The following is a 15140-nucleotide window of genomic DNA, read 5'->3' as shown; positions in this document are numbered from 1 at the left end:
TTGGTGTCGGCACAAAGACATTCGCATATTATCGAATTGGCGCGAAGAGACGTCGACGGAACGCGAAGAACCACAACAAAACGTGAATGAGCGCGATACTGCCAATGCCAACCAGAGAAAGGGAACGCGGCAGTATCTGAATTGAATCAAATCTTCATGTGAAATTTTACAATTGATGTCGTCCGATCCACAAAGTAGTATGTTACAGCCAGGTCCCCCCAAATTGATGACCATCGCTAACAACTCTTCAGGCCCGTCTGGCATAGAGCCCAGGCCGAGTAGCCTGCCTGATGCGCTTGAGCATCTAGAAGCAGGTCTGTTTGCCTGTTTTTATCGTACTTCAGTCGATTTTCGCGGGTTCTCTTGCTAACGTTTAATTGCAGTTGCTTATGTGCCCTCAAAGAAGCGATACACTGATGCCGGTCAACTGGCCAAAACAATCGCTTCGCACGCTTATGAAAGCGGCATCAGCCCATCTGCACTTGAGCGATTGATCCACATTTTGACACGAAATAATCACCTTGATCAAGGAACAATTACTACCTTGATAAAAAATCTCTATCCGATAGACAGGATCTCTTCCAAGGTTGTCACGCAGGTCGTCTGTTGCCTCGGTCCCAGCAAGAACAAGCCGAGTCCTGCTACACAGGCTTCCCTGCTGCGATGGCTCATCCTCATCTACGAATTCTGCGAGGACAGGTCGCATCTCACTAAACTTTATGCGGTGCTGTTCAATCACCTTGATATGATCAGTCTCCGCAAGCCGTTATGCCATTTGCTTTCAATGATCACAAGGCGGAAGCACGTCAAGCCATATAGGATACAAGCTCTTATGGAACTGGTCAATGCTGCAGGCGCGGAAGAAAAAGAGCTCATCGGTTTGCTTAACGTCTTCAAGAATTATTATCCAGACATCATCGTGGGTGACCTGGGGGCTTTGAGACGGAAAGGCTTGGTCTTCAAGCATCCCGACCCCGAGTGGACTAGTCACGCAAGGCTTCTTCAAGACAGAAATATGGAGCAAGTACAAGCGGCGCAGACATCAAGCTTTCAAGTAGTTCATCGTGGAGCGGCGAAGAGGGGGAAAATGGAAGTGATCGTTCCTGTTCTCCAGACATCGAGGGTGTCATCCAACCGTACCTCGTTAGAAGAGCTGCGAAGCGTCGACCACTTGATTGGAAAGCTCGACCGCATTGAACTTCCAAATCAGATTATATCCGCAATGGCAGACAACATAGCCCAGAAATATCTATATCTGGCTCAACCGGAGTCTGCAAGGCTCCGGTTAGATGATTGGCTGAGCAGCTTTTTTGACGAACGGTTGGAGCATGCTCAAGACGAAGAACTAGGCTCGTCAGAATCTCTAGGTTACATCTTGAGTCTCATCGTGAATTATGTGCGCTATACAAAGGTATGTCATCTTGGCCCCATGGATGTACACCTGTTTGACTGGCAGTTTGTTACAGGATATTCCTGCGTCAGTCCAGTCTTTTCTAAGACAATATCTTTCGTCTTGGAACGGCCGTGACAACAAAGCAGAGGTTCTCAGTCTTCTTGAGTACCTGCCCATCCAGGACTTCGATACTTTACGAGCCAACTTTCTGACTCCTTTGGAGGCTGCCATACTGGGTAGCGGACCATTCTCCATGACAGTCATTCTTGACTTTTACTCTTCACTTATTCGGCAATGGGGTGTGAAGCTGAGGACGTCACCTTCAGTCTCTGCAGAATCAAAACCATTGGGACGCCTAATCACGCATGCGGAACTGCTGGCATTGTCAATACTAGAGAGTCTTTCAGTGCCGTCCAATACCGACAATGAGGAACCTCGCAAACCGGCCGCTCTATCTGTCCTCGAGTTCTACTGCGTTATAGCCGACCTATTCTCTTATGCGTCCGTGAATGGCCAGATCCGTCTTACTATTCCTCTAGCTCCGACAGTCTACACTCTCGTTTTTACACCGATTCTCTCCAGCATCTCCATCATCAGCTCCGTTCTTGCCAGCTACAAAATGTCCTTCGAAACATCTCTGACATCCGAAATTCTTCAAGTACCAAACTCTACAACTTCGCTGTATCCGACTGAATTGGTGGGCCAATTCAACGGCTACGTCATGGACGTCTGCAATCTGGTTTGGCGAAATCGAGGGCTCAATGGCGACGATCCAAACGCACTTGGCTGTCTCCTGCCAGCTGCTACGACGAGTGCACTCACACAATACGCTCGGGAATTGAACGAGGCATCCCGAGACAGGAAGCGCGAGGCTTCGTTTTTCTTCAACCTATCTTCCATTTTCTCTCTCAGTTACCATGTAGCCCTGTGCAACATGTCAGCCGGTTGCTTCGCTGACATAGAGGAAGAGAACAACATCACCGAGGGCAAGCCTAGATTGAGGAAACCCGTGACTCAGAAGGCACTGAGTGCACTTGAGAAAGACGGTGGTGTCAAGTTGACTTGGCAGGAGTACAGGGTGCGTATGCTTGACTGGCTAGACGCCACAGGAAGCCGTGGAATTGGGAACTTGATGCGCAGTACGATGAAAGCTTTACGTAAGGAATGATGTTGATATTGGCCGATGTTGAGAACACTTGGAAGTCTTGGTTGGATGTCAGATATTCTGTATTGAATTTTGCTTTGGTAATACCCTAGAGCGGTAGAGGGCGCAGATTGACGATCCAGGGTTTGATATTTGTATGATACAGTAATTTTCTATTAGGAGAATCTGCTAATCGCGTAAGTTCTATGTCTATAGCTGCCAGGGGGTTCGTGAGACTCGTTCGGTGTATATATATGACAAGTCCCCGTGTTGATGGTCATCAGAATTGCGTAGATGTGTTCAGATAAATATCTTGGACACTAGAATCCTCTCGAAGAGTACTCAGAATGTCCTCAATTTCCCTGACTTGCTCGTCCTCGTTCAACTCCACCATAGTGTCCTTGTTCGGATCCCAGATAATGTCAAGTTCCTTTATAGCGAGTCCCGTCACTTCTGTGAGCGTCTCGCCGACGCTCTTGGTTTCTGTTGGTTCCGTAAAGACCACAAGTCGGCCTTCATCATCCGTCGCTACATCAATGGCTCCCGCCTCAATGACCTGGTCTAGATAATCATCCGTATTCACGCCGTCCTTCTTCTCAAATATGATCCTGCCCTTCTTTTCGAAAAGATATGTTGTTGGAGTAACAGTACCGCCGGCGTCCTTGATAGCATACCGGAGGTCTTGTAATACGCGAGCTTTTTGATCGGTCTGGCATTCGATAACCGCCGCAACGGAATGGGGTAAGATGGCTTCAATCGTTACCGACTCCAGGGCCTCGCCGGTTACACTTATTCCCTGGCCTCTGGCAATAGCTGCTTCAATCACAGTCTTCGGTATACCGGCACGTTTCGCATTAGAGAGTGCAAGAGTTAGTCGGGGGTTGAACTTGGGATCAGCTCCCCACACTGCAAAAAAAGTAAGCATGCGCTGACCTCGGCAAACTCGGAGTCCAAACACGCACTCTGCGTAGCACTGCTAATTTCCTTCGCGATTGTTTGACGCTCTCTGCTTTTTGCCTTGTCATTCTTCGCCTTGTCATGCTTTATCTGTGACCATCGATTGTGACCAGCGAACAACGGGGCGCCGCTGGAGAAACTCCGACATATCTCGCATACCGATTGCCCCGTCCGGCGACGTTGCGGTAATAACAATCTTTGGCTCACTATCGATGCCATTGAGAAACAGACTGTGTCACTTTCTGCAGCTGCAGAATCATATAAAACTCGCGATTCAGGAACAGTGCAAGTATAGATACGTACACGGACCGACATTCTTCCGGCGGCCGGCGAGAGGGCCAACTGCCCGATTAAGGGGACACCGACGCAATCAGCTGGAACATAGTTGGGGCTGGTTCAGTCATATACTAATTTTCAGATTTTGCCTCTCTTTGTTGTTATTGTTATATGGTTAATGGGTAATGCCTGACGGAGCCAGTCGGATTCAATGTCTTCTTCTGAAAACGCAACAACAGCTGCTGCTTCCGACAATGCGGCCCCTCGTGCGGAGCTGGACATCACCAAGCTCCATGCGCTTCCCTCCGAACAGCAGGACCTCTACCTTCTCACCTTCACTTCGGACTTGGTACAATATATCTCGGACCTAGATTCGGCGAGTGTATCATTGCAACAGAAGTTCTTGAAGAAGGAACTATTCAAGATATTGACCCTCTCGTCGCCAACGATCACTCGTGTTATCCGCAACAACCTTGGCCGCTCTTTTGGCGCTATACTTGGCAAAGGAGATCGGGGGATACTCTTTGAAACAGTAACAGACCTTCTTGCTATACTGAATGCAGGAAAAAATGAGGCGGAGCTCAAGACGAAGTTCGCCGCGGCTCACTGTTTGGGAGAGGTCTTTGCGGTCGCCGGAGAGAGTGTGTTTGCGCAATCAGGAATTGTGGCATCGGGCTTGCTTAGACTGCTGAAGTCTTCCAGCAACCATACCGGACTTCGGGGATCGACTTTTGCGATCTTGCGCAAGGTTGTCGTTGGTGCTGGAGTTCCCGTCGACGAAGCGACAGCGCGGGATATCTGGAAACAGGCTCGCAATGCCGTAACCAGTGACAAGTCCACTTTTGTCCAGGTCCATGCATGCCGCTGTCTCGAGCAGTTGGTGAAAACAACACCTTTCTTCGATAATGCGAATGACTTTGATCATTTGAAGACTCTAATCTGGAAAGTCATTGACAGCAATGTTGCGCCTGTCAGACACGCTGCTGCGGCTTGTCTGGCGCAAGCCTTGGTGAAATTGCACGCCTCAGATGCACGAGTCACAGCCGTTCCCAAGCCTAAGAAGATGAAGAGACAGTCTAAAAAGCCCGCGCCTAGACCCGGAGAGGACGAAGACGAGGCTGAAGTTTCCGAGTCCTCGGTTTCCAAAAAGGCAGAGCCCGGTTTATACTTCCTCCTGCCGGATCTTCTTCGCCAACTTTCCACTCAATATATGAAAAGCACAACGTCCAATCGCGCACGAGCCGGTATTGCTGCATGTTACAAATATGTTCTGCGCAGCCTAGGCGATAAGCTTGTCGAAGAGCGCTACGGGCAAATTGCGAATCATCTCCTCTTTGAACTTCTGAACCATCCAACAGTAACATATAACCGATTCCGACTCCTAATGACCCGGAGGTTTGTTAAAGGAATTCTGGAGGAGACGGTGGGACGGGAAACTCTGCGCGAGAATAGCCAGCTCAATGCTGCTAAGTGGTTAATCAACGAAATTCTTAAGGACTATCCTCAGGTCCTTCAAGAACGCCGCGAGCCCAGCAAATACACACTTGCCAGCACTCTGAGTGCATTGTCTTCTTTGATATCGTCCCTAGGTTCTGCATTCGGCTCTATGGCAGAAGCTTGTCGCGAGGCACTGCTCCAAGTCCTCCCCCATCCCAGCTACACCGTTCAAATCCACGCTGCGCACTGCTTGAGGAACTTTGTTCTCGCTTGCCCACATCAGCTCATATCCTGTGTGACCATCTGCTTGAACAGTTTGAGCAGAGAGATTGGGCAGCTTTCTACACCCCGGCAGGCGCCACGGCGCTGTGTTGGGTACGCCAACGGACTGTCGGCTATGTTGAGTACTTCTCGACTGCAACCGCTCTATGGCTCTGTTGATGTCTTCTCCCGCGTTTTCACTCAGGCGACTGATTTGCTGAAGACCAGCGGCAAATCAGAGCTTCGGGCAGCGAGTACACAGGTGCAGGTGGCATGGATTTTGATCGGAGGTCTGATGCCCCTTGGACCAAGTTTCGTTAAAATTCATCTGTCCCAGCTGATGTTACTTTGGAAAAATGCGCTACCCAAGCATCTTGGCAAGGAAAATATTGCTCAGCGTGGGTATCTAGAGATGAGTTTCCTTGCACATGTACGGGAATGTGCTTTGGGGTCCCTGTTGGTATTCATGGAGTTCAACAGCAAACTGATCACAGCGGATGGTGCGAGAAGAATCGCTGCTATGCTACAAAACACGGTAGAATTTCTCGATGATCTTCCGCGGCAGAAGTCTGTTGCAGATCTTTCGCAACGCCTTCAACCTTCATTGCAATTGCATGATCTGGCCACAATGGTCCGGCGACGGGTTCTGCAGTGCTTTTCTAAGCTGATTGATGTCCATCCTCTCAGCCACGCCGATGTCATCTCCCAGACTACTCTCTTGAGTCTTTCCATCTCTTCCTTTGCCGACCCAGAATACACCCAACCTGCTCCGCTGGAAAGTTCGATAGCGGCTGCAACCGCTCAGTTTGAGACTCTCTGGGATCTCTGCGATAGTTTTGGATTTGGTGTCACTGGCCTAGCCCGACAATATATCCGTGCAACCCTCTCAGGCAAACAGGACAACGAAAATGGTCCTGCTTGGTCAGCTGTCAATTCATCAGACCAAGATATTGACGACGCAGTGAGTCTTTCATCTACCAGTTGGCACGCGCGTTCGGCACTAACAATAGCAGTTGACTTTCCCTATCTGTCAAGCTAGCGAACATGATTCTCTTCTTTTATACTCTTCGAGGAGTGAAAGAGACAGTGTTTTGGCTGACCCGCATGCCACGGGAGTCGTCAATGCTGCAATTGAACTGTTCGCTGTTGCTATTCGCTTGTACGCCCCTAAGGTACAGGAAAGTACTATGGAACAGATTGCAACGTTCCTATCATCCCAGAGCCTTCAGCGCAATCCCGGCCGCAAGGCTGCAATGATCGTCAACATTGCGGTGGCATTACTTCATGCGCTGAAAGTCGCTGCCAAGGACAGTGGCTCAGCATCCGGCAGGCTCAATCCTGTTACTGAGAAAGTACTGCAGGAGTTGTTGCAGGTGAGACATGCTGAGGGCCTTCCTTCACCTATTCTCTAGCTGACAACCGTAGAAATTCGTCGTTGACGCAGATCCAATTGTCCGAACAATAGGTGCTGAAGCACTTGGACGACTCTGTGACGGTGCTGGAAACACACTTATGACTACACAGGTCAAGTGGTTGGTCGATACTATTGTTGATAACCGGGAGCCTAATGCACGCGCCGGCTGTGCAGCAGCCTTGGGATGCATTCACGCACAAGTAGGTGGTATGGCAGCTGGCCTGCACCTCAAGACGATTGTTGGCGTCCTAATGTCACTTTGCAACGATCCCCACCCTGTCGTTCACTTCTGGGCACTTGGGGGTTTAGAAAGAGTAGCCAATTCCGCAGGCTTAACTTTTTCACCGTTTGTTTCCAGCGCGCTCGGGATGCTTGCTCAGCTATACAACGCCGATACTCACAATGAAGAGGCCGCAAGCTTGGCAACATCAAACATCGAAATGACCTTCCTCACTCCGGTCGTAATAAGTCGTTGCGTCGATTCACTGATCAATGTCCTCGGCCCTGATCTTCAAGACATCACAAAAACACGAAACCTGATTCTGACGCTCCTCCGGCAATTTCAACTGGAGGACAATCCGGCTCTGGTCACTGAGAGCTCCAAGTGCTTAGATCACATGTCACTGTACGCGCCGGGATTTGTGGACTTTTCAGGGTTTGTGAGACGTCTCCAAAATGAATTATCTGCAGGCAACCCTCTGATGAGGGATGTGGCCATTCGTGCACTGAGTAATCTCATGAAGCGAGATGCTACTTCTGTCCTTCGAGCAGCTACGCCAAGTCTCGAAGAGCAGATCTGGCTTGCATATGATGATACGCCTGATAACCTGGTCCTGAAAAATATGATTCTGAACTGGCTGCAGCACACCGCCCTTACAGAGACCGAGCAATGGATTCAGCGTTGCCAGAATACGTTGACCAAGACCCGACTGAAAGTGGAGGACATCCCACCAACGTCTGCTGTTAAGACGGCTGTCAATGACATGCCAGACGACGAGGTTGCAGGTTTCGCATCTGCAATTGCTGGGGCAGGACAGTCGGAGACCGTAAACGAAACTGTTGCCGGCCAGGAGCTGCTGAAATGGCAAACACGCAATTTTGTGATGAGTTGTCTGAGTCAGCTGCTGGCGACAGTTCAGGAGGCTATTTTGCCTGATCAGACAATTCCTGCTGAACTTGCCCTCCAGCACAAGGTTGGAGATATTGTCCGGATGGCATTCTCAGCGTCCACCGCAAACGTCATAGAGCTCAGAGTCTGGGGGCTGAAGATTATCGATCAGGTTCTCAAGGTATGTGGCTCTCGTTCTTCTTTCAACAGGGTGATGATATGACTGACCCATAACAGATGTTCGGCAAAACTCCTGATCCAGACTTTGCAGAGGCGTCTCTCCTCGAGCAATACCAAGCCCAGATCGGATCGGCTCTCACCCCGGCGTTTGCTGCTGATTCATCTCCAGAATTGGCATCGGAGGCAATCAACGTTTCTGCGACTTTTATCGCAACTGGTATCGTGACAAATGTGGAACGGATGGGCAGGATCTTGAAGGTCCTGGTTCTCGGGCTGGAAAACTTCTCTAGTAAGTGCACAGTTGAAGAGTTCCTGAAAATATGCTGAACTTCTCCAGAAAATCCTGACACGACGGAGTTTGGAGATCTCAAAGGTCTCAATTCCAACGCTAAAGTCATGGTCAAGATGGCTCTGTTCGCCGCTTGGGCACGGCTACAGATCGCAAGCATCGACCAGGATTATCTGAACGAGGTCGTTCAACCTTATCTCGCGACGCTCACCCCGCTGTGGCTCTCTTCTCTCCAAGAATATGCTCGGCTAAGATTTGAACCGGACATCTCAGGTAGCTTGGGTACTGGCCCACAAAGTACCAACCTAGACGAGGTGTACGCGGCGTTGAACCGGGAAACACTCTTGAAGGTGAGCCCAGTCAAACAGGCATGCTCATGACAAATCTGACCCTAAAAACCGTAGTTCTACCAAGATTCCTGGTTGAGCCTAGTCGACGCGATCGCCGGCTTAGTCGAGAAGGATATCGACTTCGTCTTCGACGCCCTGGACGGGAAGACAACGGAGCCCAAGGACCGAGAGGAAGAAAAAGCAAACATGCCTAACGGGAAAGCGGCGGACAAGAAACATGATATTAACTACCGCGACGAACCAGTCGCATTCTTCTTCGTACTTTTTGGCTTGGCATTCGAAGCTCTGGTTGACCAATCGACAACGCCATCTCAGCGCTTGGATATCCTGCAAGCCCTCAAGAGGATTCTGCGGCCAGTCATATCTGGAAATGCTATCTATCAGGATGCCATCTTTTCCGAGACGATGGACACTTTTGACCGGCTCGCCCTTACTGAGGGAACCCCCATCCAGACCGTGATTGTCGAAATAGCACGAAACCTCTCACTGGACCACCCATCAGCCAAGGCTGGAGATGCGCGCAGCGACCATCTTTCCGATGATATCGAGCAGCTTTTCGAGCTCACGCGAAGTATCATCCTTGTTCTGGCTGGGCTGCTACCGAATCTGCGTGAGAACACTTCTGTGGCCCGATTCAACGTGACGTCGGATGACTCCCTGTCGCTGATCCGGTTAGCCCTTTCATCTCTGGTTCAAGTTGCCTCCATCTTTCCATCTATCATCCGCAATGACCTCAATGCATGCATTTTGCACATCTTCACCACCATTTTGGCGACCGGGCTGTGTCAAGCGGAAGTAGTGCCTCAGGCTCTTCCGACGTTCAAACACTTTATCCATGGCATCAGCCATCCCAAGACCTCCGCGCCAGATGAAGCCCAGGATCTTGCCATCGTCTCTCACCAGTTGCGCGGTTGTCTCACACGCTTCCTTACGACTTTGACGATCGCTCAGCGACGGGAGTCCGAGTCATCCCTACCATGTGCCAAAAACACCCTCCTTGCTATTACGATTCTGTTAACAGCCGGGGGCCACATCCTGCCTCCTCAAGATCCTGCCATCCCTCGTGTCCTAAATGAGCTCCTAGATTGCCTTCAGGACGTCGGTCTTGCCAATGTTGCTGCAGGCTGTATCCGCTCAATCCTACTTACCTCTACACCAAGATCACCAACCGACGATCTCATTGCCAAGTATCTCCTTCCCCGTCTCATAGCCTTCTTGGTCGGTTGTCCCCTTGACAAAGGGGAGATTCCAAGCGACCCCGAGAACTCAAGGACAGTCATTGCACGTACGCTAGTCTCCTACGCCACCAGCGCTACCTTTGCCGCAAGTGAATTGCCCACGGCACTCTCCCTTGTTATGTCCGCACTTCTCGCGCGCGCCAAACGCGAGAGTTACCCGGTATACAGAGAAACCGCCGCTCATCTACTGGAGCTTGCTCGAGCGGACCAGGCCACGTTCCGAGGTCTCGTAGCCTCGATGAAGCCAGACCAGAAGAGCCTGCTTGAAGAAATTCTTCGAAGTTCGGATCCTGGAACGGGTGCTGGCGCTGGGAGAGCTGAAACAAGCGGTGCGCAGTCGGAGGCATCGCAAAGTATGCCGAGTATTGCGCTCAGATTGGATTTCTGAACGACCCGGCTGGCTCTTTGTCGATTTCTCCTGATTCCAACCTTCACTCTCTTGTATCTCTGCTGTCCACCGATTTACGTCTTCCCTGGTGCACATGACTTCATGATGACTTGAAATGTGACAATTACTCGGAGATAACGGTGAAGGCTCGGCTCACTTGACCGTGAGTCTTGTTTATATATAGAATGATAGATAAGTACAGTTACAATGATCAATACAAGAAACGAATAATGACTCGGTATCCATCCGTCTATCTGCTCAAGCGTCTATAATATCCCCAGGGTATCGAAGTGGTGCTGTAACGAGTCCGCGCAAGGACCAACGACCAGGTGTCAAGCACAAAGAAAAGAAAATACAGCGAAATGGAAGTCTAGTATGAAGGGGTGAATGAAAAAATCACAAAAAATTGGTAGAACAATTAAGTCAAGGAGCGACCGGAGCGCGGTAGAACAACGCTTGCATTGCCATCAGCCGAGAGACTCGCTGATAATGATCTCCGGGACAGCTGGTAGCGTCGGCGGTGGGGCGGCTTCTTGAACTACTCTCTTCTCGGTGGTTTCTTTAGCGGGGGCTTCTTTCTTCTTCTCAGCGGCTTCCTGCGCTTTGCGCACAGAGTAGTACTTGAGGAAAATAATAATCATGACTAAATGTAGGTTAGGTCAGGTCTGCAAGGAGCAAAAGGGCACGACCTACAGGCACTCGTAGCAACAGCCATGGCAGCCCTCCTGGTCAGAATCCACCGGAGACCTTCAATTTCACTTTTGCCGTCGCTGTTCAAGGAAACAGTAATTTTATAATTAAGTTCCTGAACCGATGTATCAATGCTCCGTTGCTGTTCTCGAGTCGTCATCTTGTGGTCGTTGAACATTCCCTTAATGTCGTCTTTCAATCCCGCAAGCTCCTGGTTCAGGCGCTGGGAGAGAATATCCGCCTCGTGTTCTAATTGTGCTCTGGACGCACGCTGCCTCTGCATTTCGGAATTTCGGGCTGTCTGGAGGGACGACTGGAGCTCCGAACAGGCCGCTTTGAACAGATAGGTCTCGTTCTCGACATCGGATTTAGAAGTCAGGCTTTGTCTGGCAATGTCCAGATTGTTGTGCAAAATAGTCCGTATAGCCTTCATGATGGTGATGGATTGCGCTTCCGTAAAGCCGCCTTTTGATAAGTCGCAGACGAGGGAGTAGGTATCGAAGTGATGGACATACGGGGCAGGAGCCAGGTGCGGTTTAGTAGCGGAAGGAGATGTTTCTGTAGGGGTTAAGGGCGACGAAGGTGAAGGCATATGGAGAACACCTTCGAGTGGATTATCGTTGAGGGAATTAGGTTTATGCCGATCTTGGCTTGGACGTTCGGTGGGAACTGGGGAGACTTCATGGATATCAGGGGCGTCAAGGTCGGGCTCGGACTCCTCCTGCGTCTGCGAGTCATTCGGAGACTGGCTCTCATGAGACTGCGCTGCTTTTGGGTCGTCATCCTCCTTATGTGAAGCGTCCAGAACGTTTCCCTTGGTACCATCTTGTGACCGCGATTGCTCAAGTTTGTGATTACCGTCCTTCGCCGCTGGCGTTTTCGACTCTTGCTCTTTGGAGAACTCTTCCTTGGGTTTCGACGGAGGAGGCAAGTTGGCCTCAGCAGCGGGCCCATAGCGCCGGTGATATGCTTCCTGAGCGCGATATCGACCGGCGTGGAACGCACGACCATGTGACGGACTCCGAATGGTGCGGTAGGTGGACAGTTCGCATGTTCTAATCGCGCGCATCAAATGCGGATACAGAAACGGGAACCGTGGGGAAGCCATGATGGAAGAGTCGGAGCTACCGCCAGATCATCCGAGAACATATGTATTGAAGCCGTCGTGGGTTGCGTAGACAGGTAGGAAGTTGGCAAGAAGGCATTCTAGCTTTCCCGCGGCGAAGTTGTTTGCGGGTCGGAACGTGACGTGGGCGGTGAAGAAGCCGCGAAATAATAATGACTATTTAGGGCGTTGCCAGTTGGTCAAGGTAGTTTAATAATAAATTAGAAAATGGATTGAACTCAGTCCTTGCGAAAGTTATGGTTATGTACGTGCATAACAGATGATATATACAAAATGTTTGGTTTGATGCGGGTCATGATTGCTCTATCCCCACTGCCAGAAGCCCAAACAACAGATGCGTCCGTTTCCAATAATCATGAGCTCGTTGCTCAAGGACTTTGACCGTCTTCGGATTCCAGTTCAGACTGCTGGAGAGGCTTTCTACAGCGTCTGAGAAAGGGTCCTGAGCCGGCTCTGTGGTCGACAAAGCATTCCTCAAGTAGACTAGATCGAAGTAGAGCTGGATCTTGTAATCGTCGGTGTTCTGCGCTCCGATCGCAACATCGGCTTCCGACTGCTCGATTTTATCATTGTCTCCATTCTCGAATGTTTGAGCTTCTTTCGATGCTGCGCTTTCTTCTTGATCGTTTACCGACTCCGAAGCCTTCTCAAGAGTAGCTGCAGCGGTGGCCCAAAGCACTTTTCGCAATCCTTCCTTCAGCGCTTGAGTGGTAGACACGTCCCAAAGCCCTAAGCCGTAGGCATCCATCGTGTCTACAAGACGTCGGAGGAACTTGAAGATTGCTGGTGAAGGCTGGACCGGAAGTTCAGGGTCACCCTCCCAAAGGCTCCGACCTGGCAATATTTTATTTGTTTGGGAGACGCGTTTGGGCCATATATTCGAGGGCTCTGTAAGTGTGACTACCCGTGCGGTAAGGATTTCTTGCAGCTGAGGGACGATTTCTTTGGAAAAGGAGAAATCGCTGGAAATGAAGTCAACGGGCAGGTCCTTCCTAACCAGTCTAATGAGTTTTAGCAGGAAGGCGGCTTTCTTGTCTCGATGAGAAGATCCAAAGGAATTGAGACTCTCGGCGAAGGATGACTGCAGGTGGTTGAACGACTCTCGGACAGATTGTTGGAGCGCGGCTTTCAGCAACGTAGTGTCGTCGTCGTTCAATATGGCTGTTATATCCATGTCTGCATCCTCCTCTTCTCCTTCCTCGAGGATGTCGGTCCATCGCACTCGTTTCATCTCATTGATATACTCCTTGGACTTGTCAATGGCCGCAAGCCAGGTTTCGTACTTTGCTAACACTGCGGATACGTCTGCGTCGCGGCCAAGCAATCTATCTGCGATTGTTTGTTTGAATACGGCCGCACCATCTGAGAAGTCAAGGTCGATTAGTTCGTCATCCCAAAGGGAGAGAGTCTCAACGTGTTCGTTGGTGTCCCAATTTGTGACCACAGAAGAGACAGCTCGGCCGAATTGCTCCAACTCTTTGGCCTGATCTGATAATATTTGGCTGAGCCGCTCATTGAAAGCAGATTGAATGCCTTTTAGGATGTTCATGGGCGAATGAGTAGGTGTTGAGCCCCAGGAGCTGAGCCATAATTCCAAAGTTTTGCGACGAAGAGCAAGTAATTCAGAGAAACTATACCAGTCTGTCAAGGTGTGCCTGCAGCCTTTGACGAAAGCGTCGAATGCTTGCCTTGACCACTGTTTGATTGTCTTTTCGGCTTCTGGTTTCGACAGCTCACTTAGTTTGATCCAGGGAGTGAAATTCTTGACGTCTGCAGCTACCCAACGTCCCAGCACGTCAACACTCAGTTCATCGAGACTGAGGATGTCAAGATCGGCCAAGATAGGTCTCGCTTTCAACTTATTGAGCACATCTGACAATCGACGAGAAAGAAGAGCCTTCGACATTTGCAGAGTTTGGATGTAGAGCTGTAGAGCGTTCGGAACATTCTCGCCTGACGACTCATCAAGTCCCAGCAGGTTTCCAATGACATCCAGGCGAACGTGGTGAAAATGGCGAATAGCATCGTCTGATGAGGAGCTTGTCGCTAGGCAATAAGCGGCCAATGACTCGATTGTATCGTCAACGGTGGACTTTGCGGACGCGAGCCGCTTGTCGATTCTCTTCAGGAGTGTCCGTCGAAGGGACGCTAACTGGTTGCGCAAATTGTCCAGAAATGGCGGGATGCTCTTCTGCTGTGAAAGGGTTTTGTGAAGCAGTCGAGAAAGCACCAGTAGTTTCGCCATCAGCAGTGTGGAACCGCGCTTTCTCAGTAGATATGCAATCGCCTGTGTGCAGCGGTGGAGAAGTGAAAGCTGAGCCCCCAGTGCTCGTCGCTCTGTTTCTGCACTTGAATCAATTCCCTGAACTGCAAAGCCCGAGAGCGCAAGCTTCTTACCCTTATCCTGAGCATCATCCTTTATTTGATTCATGTGCGCATGCGTCCTCTCGATCAATCGTGGGTTGCATCTTCGTCCAATATCGGCCAAAGTCGAATCCACCTCCTGAATCTCGCGGTTCATCACCACAATTGTCTCGGCAGTCCCAACGAGCTCCCGGTATCTCGTTCTGAACGCGAATTTAGTATCAGCAATAATTCCACCCAATTGTCTTGCTGAACACTCACCCTACCAGAGCCCGGAGCCTCTCCTTGTTGCTCGCGATGTCCCGACGGAGCTCCTGTTCCAGATGGCGAACGGTGGGAATTGGGTACTGGAAGGCATCCTGCCATGACTTGAGGCTTTGCGGATCCGGACCGGCCGACGCCATATTGACGGGCGCACAGGATGCTGGACGAGAAACTGCCAACAACACGGAAAGACAATGGCTGATGAGAGCTTAGCTGTGCCGCAAGCAATGATCATCAATGGTGCCTCAGGCACCACACGTG

At 50.4% G+C, this 15140-nt stretch overlaps 5 protein-coding genes across 5 annotated transcripts; 2 read left to right on the top strand and 3 right to left on the bottom strand.

The window, feature by feature from the left end:
* Positions 1-199: 199 nt before the first annotated feature.
* On the top strand, positions 200-2561 carry NFIA_050640 (Mis6 domain protein; the record flags this gene model as incomplete). The annotated part of the gene is made up of 3 exons (XM_001257615.1): positions 200-314; positions 384-1411; positions 1467-2561. 3 exons carry the CDS (start codon positions 200-202, stop codon positions 2559-2561), a joined length of 2238 nt encoding a protein of 745 aa, XP_001257616.1.
* A 256-nt stretch (positions 2562-2817) lies between these two features.
* NFIA_050630 (post-initiation translation factor DPC29) lies at positions 2818-3713 on the bottom strand (the record flags this gene model as incomplete). Its single annotated transcript, XM_001257614.1, has 2 exons — positions 2818-3443; positions 3500-3713. 2 exons carry the CDS (start codon positions 3711-3713, stop codon positions 2818-2820), a joined length of 840 nt encoding a protein of 279 aa, XP_001257615.1.
* A 268-nt stretch (positions 3714-3981) lies between these two features.
* Positions 3982-10435, top strand: NFIA_050620 (AP-1 complex accessory protein LAA1; the record flags this gene model as incomplete). Its single annotated transcript, XM_001257613.1, has 6 exons — positions 3982-6429; positions 6482-6841; positions 6894-8171; positions 8228-8459; positions 8508-8809; positions 8864-10435. 6 exons carry the CDS (start codon positions 3982-3984, stop codon positions 10433-10435), a joined length of 6192 nt encoding a protein of 2063 aa, XP_001257614.1.
* Positions 10436-10902: 467 nt separating this feature from the next.
* On the bottom strand, positions 10903-12233 carry NFIA_050610 (CCDC90 family protein; the record flags this gene model as incomplete). Its single annotated transcript, XM_001257612.1, has 2 exons — positions 10903-11078; positions 11129-12233. 2 exons carry the CDS (start codon positions 12231-12233, stop codon positions 10903-10905), a joined length of 1281 nt encoding a protein of 426 aa, XP_001257613.1.
* A 310-nt stretch (positions 12234-12543) lies between these two features.
* On the bottom strand, positions 12544-15019 carry NFIA_050600 (uncharacterized protein; the record flags this gene model as incomplete). Its single annotated transcript, XM_001257611.1, has 2 exons — positions 12544-14818; positions 14877-15019. 2 exons carry the CDS (start codon positions 15017-15019, stop codon positions 12544-12546), a joined length of 2418 nt encoding a protein of 805 aa, XP_001257612.1.
* Positions 15020-15140: the final 121 nt, after the last annotated feature.

This window comes from Aspergillus fischeri, genomic scaffold (assembly GCF_000149645.3).
Source record: "Aspergillus fischeri NRRL 181 1099437636266 genomic scaffold, whole genome shotgun sequence".
In the NCBI taxonomy this organism is placed as follows: domain Eukaryota; kingdom Fungi; phylum Ascomycota; class Eurotiomycetes; order Eurotiales; family Aspergillaceae; genus Aspergillus; species Aspergillus fischeri.
Note: the sequence above shows the minus strand (reverse complement) of the source record. Positions and strands in the feature narration are given on the sequence as shown.